Source organism: Sinocyclocheilus anshuiensis, unplaced genomic scaffold (genome assembly GCF_001515605.1).
Source record: "Sinocyclocheilus anshuiensis isolate Anshui unplaced genomic scaffold, SAMN03320099.WGS_v1.1 scaffold1075, whole genome shotgun sequence".
In the NCBI taxonomy this organism is placed as follows: domain Eukaryota; kingdom Metazoa; phylum Chordata; class Actinopteri; order Cypriniformes; family Cyprinidae; genus Sinocyclocheilus; species Sinocyclocheilus anshuiensis.
The window spans coordinates 2,069,618-2,076,016 of NW_015544163.1; the positions used below are offsets into that span (position 1 = coordinate 2,069,618).

The 6,399-nt window shown below is 38.8% G+C and overlaps 1 protein-coding gene across 1 annotated transcript in view; it reads left to right on the top strand.

The window, feature by feature from the left end:
* The first annotated feature begins 1,144 nt into the window (after positions 1-1,144).
* Positions 1,145-6,399, top strand: part of LOC107695656 (CREB-binding protein-like) — a 31,189-nt gene continuing 25,934 nt past the window's right edge. Inside the window, exons 1-3 of the mRNA XM_016495663.1 lie at positions 1,145-1,306; positions 3,243-3,486; positions 5,007-5,120. Of these exons, the coding sequence (XP_016351149.1) occupies positions 1,145-1,306; positions 3,243-3,486; positions 5,007-5,120 (520 nt within the window). The remainder of the gene's footprint in view (positions 1,307-3,242; positions 3,487-5,006; positions 5,121-6,399) is intronic.

The following is a 6,399-nucleotide window of genomic DNA, read 5'->3' on the forward strand; positions in this document are numbered from 1 at the left end:
CTTTTTCACACCACTGTACATGCACTTTGTTTAGTAGCAGTAAATGATAGATTAAAGTTGGTGTGAAATTAAAATGCATGTTTTTTTATAAATGCAAATTATAGATCATATTGCGAACAATTCATCCTTGTGTGTTTCTTTAAAGAAAAAAGTTAAATGAAAAGGCTTTTTTTTAAATATTTTTTTTTATATAAATGCTCCACAATTCATAATCGTTAATCCTCTAATGAACCTGCTCCATTTTATTTCTATTGGTGGATGACATCAGAGATATTTTTATATTTTTTACATTATGTTGAAGTAACTTGAGCATTAAACGGGTATTATTTTAGCATAAAAAATTACACTGCTGATGCAAAATATTACACTACTGTTCAAAAGCTTGGGGTCAGCAAATTTTTTTTATAGAAATTAAAACTTTTATTCAGCAAGGGCAAATTAAATTGATCAAAAGTGACAGTAAATACATTTGATGTTAAGAAAATGCCTTTCAAATTAATGCAGTTATTTTTTTAAAACTTTCTATTCAACAAAGAATCCTAAATCCTGTTTTTAACATTGTTAATAATGAGAAATGTTTCTTCAGTAAATTTAGCTTTGCCTTTACATTTTAAAATATATTCAAACAGTTGCTTTACATTGTTAAATTATTTCACAATATTACTGTTTACTTTTTGATCAAATAAATCCAGCCTTGGTGAGCATAAGAGGAAAGTCTATTTAAAAATCTTACCAACCCCAAACTTCTGAACGGTAGTGTATATTATCTAAAAGTTTAAATATTGTATCATCAGTGCATCTTTGATTTGGTGTTTTTATGAAGAGCAGACACTGTTTTTCTCATTCTCAAGCTCTCCCCTAAAGGCAAGTCGTTCTCTACTGCTCGTACGTGAGCGGGTGGATGTCACTGAGCAGCTGATGACAGTATCTTTTAGTACACTCTTTGACCTATGAATGTTTGACTCGACAGTGTCTACGCTACACTGGCAGAGACCAGGACCTTGTGCCTGTGTAACGCCTTGCCTGCTCTCCATGAATTTAAATTGAAACGCTACACTGGCAGCCCTTTTGAGCCACTGTTTCATGAACATTCGGTGAGGTTCACAGATGCTGATGGTCTTTTTTTTTTTTTAATCCTTCATAGATGGGTCTTGCAACCGCTAACGGCCCGTTCGGGCAACAGTACGCACAGGGTTCGGTCCAGCAGATGTCCGGCGCTGGATTAAACGCTCAGATCCAGAACAAGGCAGCTCTTCCCAACAGCCTCCAGCCCACCCTGAAGGGTGCTTCCAGCGTGCCAAATCTGGTGAGTAACCCTCCACAGCTGGCTCCGGCTCAGTCCAGAACACTTCAGGCCTCTCTTGTCGCTGCGTCACGCATCTATTCAGCAGCTATTTATTCTTTCGAGGAGCTAATTGAAGTGCGTGTTTACACGCGACAGAATATGACGCAAAGAGTGGATAATCTGGCTAAATGAAGTCTAAAGCCCCGTTTCCACTGCAGGAACTTTACCCAGGAACTAGGGACTTTGGGCCGGTACTCGGTGTGTTTCCACCGCAGGAACCAGGATCTAAATAAAGTTCCGGGTAAATATTTGCCCCTCAGAAAGTCCCTGCTCGCGAGGTAGTACTTTTTCAAAGGTCCGGAACTTTTGGGGGCGGGACTTGGGCGCGGAGCATGCTGATTGGTTGAGTTCACGCAGCATTGTATTTCAACCACCATTTATTCAGATAATTTTCAAAATATTAATGTTATTGTGTCATGAAATGTAGTTTTAAAAGTATTTCAGGCGAGAAATGTAGTTGTTTAAAACTCAAATCTACGGTTTATTTATAAAGACAGCGCCTATTTGAAAATGTGTTTCGCCGATTTCGGAGACGTGAGCTCGCTGTGATGAACATCATAGCAAATACACAAATCTGAATGGCTGTTTAAATCATTTAAACACCTTTCAGAAACAGAAAGTAGTGCAGCTGCTTTGTTTACAGGGCTTCCGGGGTAAGGGCTGCATTTAAATGAATTATTATTATTATTATTATTTCTGCAGTTTAGCGCCATCTGCTGTCAGAGAGTGAAAGTGCGCTTTCATCCAGAGCGTCTCTCACATGTTCCGCCATGTGTTTCTGGTCCGCGCTTATTTACATCAGAGTGCGCATGCGTCTTTCACGCAGCATACAGCGGTGTTGTGCATTTTGACCAGTTGATGGGAAAAGTATTCTTAAAATGCATTCAAAATTCGGAATAATTTGTAATATATAATTATTCACGGTATTTAGAAGTGCCCACGATAACAATATCGTGCAGATTCATTACCGTGATATATCGCATTACCGAATACCGGCACAAGTCTAACCGTGATAATACCGTATACCGTGATAAAAGTATTAGCAATTAATCGCAAAATGAAAATTTGATACCGGCATATCCCTACTCCTGAGTCGAACTTGCGAAGTCTGAACTACCGAGGATGCAAGTCTGAAATTTGCGTACTTTGTATTGAGAAACGCGTGCAGACCTACGTCACCAGATAATTTGCCTAATCTTCTCGGTACTTTAGACCGCGATGGAAATGAAGACAGCAACAGGTCTGGGGAATAAAGCTCCTGGGACAAATTGTTCCTGGTAATTTCGGTGGAAAAGCATCTTAAAATTGTGTTTGAACAGTCATATCTGAAAATTAATCTAGACTGCTCCGGCATTGTGTAATTAGGTCAACAAAGTATATTTATTTTAATTTGCTTTATTTTCTTACTTTACTTTTTTTTTTAACTGAATAGTTTGAGGTCAGTAAGAATTTTTTTTACATTTTACATGAATTAAAGGGTGCATAAATACGTTAATTGATTTCTGAAGGATTATGTGACACTGAAGACTGGTGTAATGATGTTGTAAATTCAGCTTTGCATCACAGGAATGAATTACATTTTAAAATATGTTCAAATTAAAAACAGGTATTTTAAATTGCAATAATATTTCACAGTATTACGGAGTTGTGGCTGGACAGTTTACAAATAAGAACTGTTAAAACAATTCTGTGTTGTTGAAGCCAAGAGGATAGAGCACATTGTTTTGATTAAGGCGTAAAATGGACACTTAACACCTCAGCGAATAAAATCACAACTTCACAGCCTCTCATGGCTTGAGGCTTTATCTAACCAACTGAGAATATTTAGAAAGATCTGTTTCTTTATATAATAACAACCGAAATAAAGCTTCTGTCTAATCGAAACTCTTCCCTCCAGCTGCAGCAGCAGGTGCCCTCGGTGGGCATGGTCCCGGGACAGGGGGTGTCGGCGGGCCCCACGGCCGACCCGGAGAAGCGCAAACTGATCCAGCAGCAGCTGGTCCTGCTGCTTCACGCCCACAAGTGCCAGCGGCGAGAGCAGGCCAATGGCGAGGTGCGCGCCTGCGCCCTGCCCCACTGCCGCACCATGAAGAACGTCCTCAACCACATGACCCACTGCCAGGCGGGGAAGTCCTGCCAAGGTGAGAGGCAAAATGAGACCAGTTATGTTAATGTATAACTGGACTCCGGCACTTTACCCCAAGCTCTGAATTTTATAGAAATCATGGTCTGTCATGTGCCATCTCTGAGTCGATCTGAAAGTGCTTGTGTATTCCTCCGTCTCTCTTTGTCCACAACCATATTTCGGTGATGACTTTACATCTCAGTGTTAAACTGTCTGGCCGGGCACTCAGGCTTCATGTAAACTTGGGAAGTCAATCGTGGCTCTTGTGGTCTCACGGTCTATGTATGAAGGATTCTGGAACGTCGAAACGCCTTTTATTCCTTGACATGATTTCATTCGGGCGGAGTGTTTTATTACGGTGTGAAAAACAAATGTCAAGAAGCCTTGCTCGTCAAGAGTGTTATGTCTGATTTATTAGTTGTGCTTGTTAAGATAAGCATGATTATTTATATCACTCTTGAATACTTGGCTTACACTGCAGGAGGGACCTTAATATCATAAGCCATTTTTCAGCACCCATTCTGGACCCATTTTGCACATTTCCACAGCAGAAACTGAGATGGAAAAACTGTTTAAATAACCAAGTTGTCGCAGAACTACATTGCTTCCATTATAATCAACCTCGCTATATTGGAAATGTGCAGTTTGACACAAATTAGTTCTATTTCTGTATATCTGTGTTGTCTTGCACAGAAGCTCTCGTCAATTTGTTTAAACTAATATGATTTTTAATTGCAAATATAATGTAAATAGTTTACTTTGAATTTTGATTGTTAGTAGATAAAACGGTTAATACAAACTTAATGACGGCCCAGTAACATAGAAAACACTTATCTACCTGCAAACTTGTTGCCTTTCTTTTTGAAATTCGCTGTTAAGATGTTGAAATAAGCCATTCATGTGATGGGTGCAAATCTGAGTTGTCTTTATGTGAATGGACATCTGAAGAGTACTGTCTGTCTTTAGAAAAGTTTTGATGGTATTAGGCAGCTCAGCACTGCTTTGTGTACGGGGTAACCGCTGTCTTTCTGATTTTCCATAAGTGCCACCTAGTCAGAGTGTGAATTTGCATTTTCATTCAGCCCACCTACCGTTTTTCTTCAGACCAATTACATATAACATACTTAATTTTTTTGTTCAGCTGAAATGTAACGTTTATAATTTTATAAAACTTTTGATCAAAAACCTGTATGAGTTCAAGTGTGAAGTTGTTCAATTCATAGTTCTTTCCATAATTTTAGTTTAGGATGTTACCATAGACATGGGTGGTGTTTCAAAACAACGTTGCTACCTAAACATGTCATTCTATTCTAATGTCAGAATTGTCCAAAAGCGATTTCAAGTTTCCAAGTTTTTGAAGAAAAATTCCCCATTTCCTCAGTAATCAACCACCCTGTAACGTCCCCAGCAACCGTATAGGCGATCATTGTTCATAATTTGTATTCAGGTTTTTATTCATCAGGTTTTTCGAATTCTTTTAAGTGTGTGATTGCTCAGTATTGTAATTTTTTTTTATGATTTTCTCCGTTTCCACAGTGGCTCACTGCGCCTCCTCTAGACAGATCATCTCGCACTGGAAGAACTGCACCCGGCACGACTGCCCCGTCTGTCTGCCCCTGAAAAACGCCAGCGACAAGAGAAACCAGCAGCGTAAGTCGTACTCTCATTTAAAATAAACCGCCTGCACCGATACATTCTCTGCATGCATACCTGCAATCTAGGGCTGGGCGATATGGGCAAAAAAAATCATATCTCTGTATTTTTTGGGCGATTTGCGATATACGGTATATATCTCTGTATTTTTGTTTTTGTATTTTAAAAGAATCTGTATTTAATATATATATATATATTTCACTTACCGCCCAATGTTGTCCAACAAAACAATACATATTAAAGGCTATGAAAACAAATAAAGTGAATGTAACCATGTAAGCCTCTGTGCAAAAAAGGGTTAAAATCACATTTCGTTCTAACATTGCAATCTAAAAACAAAAATAAGGCTTTTAAAGCGGAAGTTAAATTCACTAAACTAAAAAGGAAAATAAATGAGAACAAAAGCACAGAGTTGTGTTAGGCTATTTTGATTACCCCACAGGGCTCGCAAAATCGCTAGCCTGACATCCCAGGGCTATTGTGTTTTCCAGTCAGGCTACCAAAATGTTTTACCACCCTGCCCGACGGGCTATCTTGAACAGTGATATAAAATTCCTTGCTTGATTTGCGTTGTGCACTAGCTTGTAGGGGTAACAGCCTTTCCACACTGAGCGTGAAAAAGCAAAACAAATATCGGACGCGATGACGTTCTGGAATAAAACAATAGATTTCTATGGATGCTTACACATAGACCGCGAACATTCACGCACCGAAAATGCGAATTGTTTTTTTTTCGAACCAGTCTGACGAATCTTTTGAGTTTCGCAAAGCGAAAACACGGGCCGTCCAATAAGATTTGAGCTAGGATCACGTGACCGGAGCAGCTGCTGTTGTACAAAAAGGCAAGAGTGGTGGCACGGTTTCGAAAACCAGTGTAAACAAACACAGAAGAAGTGTATCCCGGACAAGAGAAGAGAGTGGATGCTGAGTTCTTGTTATCGTTGGTATTTGAGAACAAATTTATTCTCACATGTTCTTTATACAGAATAACATTTCTATTAATTGTCCACTGAATTATGTGATAACAGTAGAGCACCGTCAGTTTTCTTCTACGTGCGCGAGTGTTATGAGTCAGAGTGCGTTCACTCTTTTTCTACACATGAAATATGAAAGCAAATAGACATGATTATGACGATATAATTTCTGTATGTGTTTTGTATGCAGCTCATGGTATTTTTATAGCAATAAAGGATGTTTATGACAAATATTAGAAGTGTAGCATTATTAAAAACATACAAAGAGTGCATGTGTCTGCTTATTAATCAAAATCAACTAT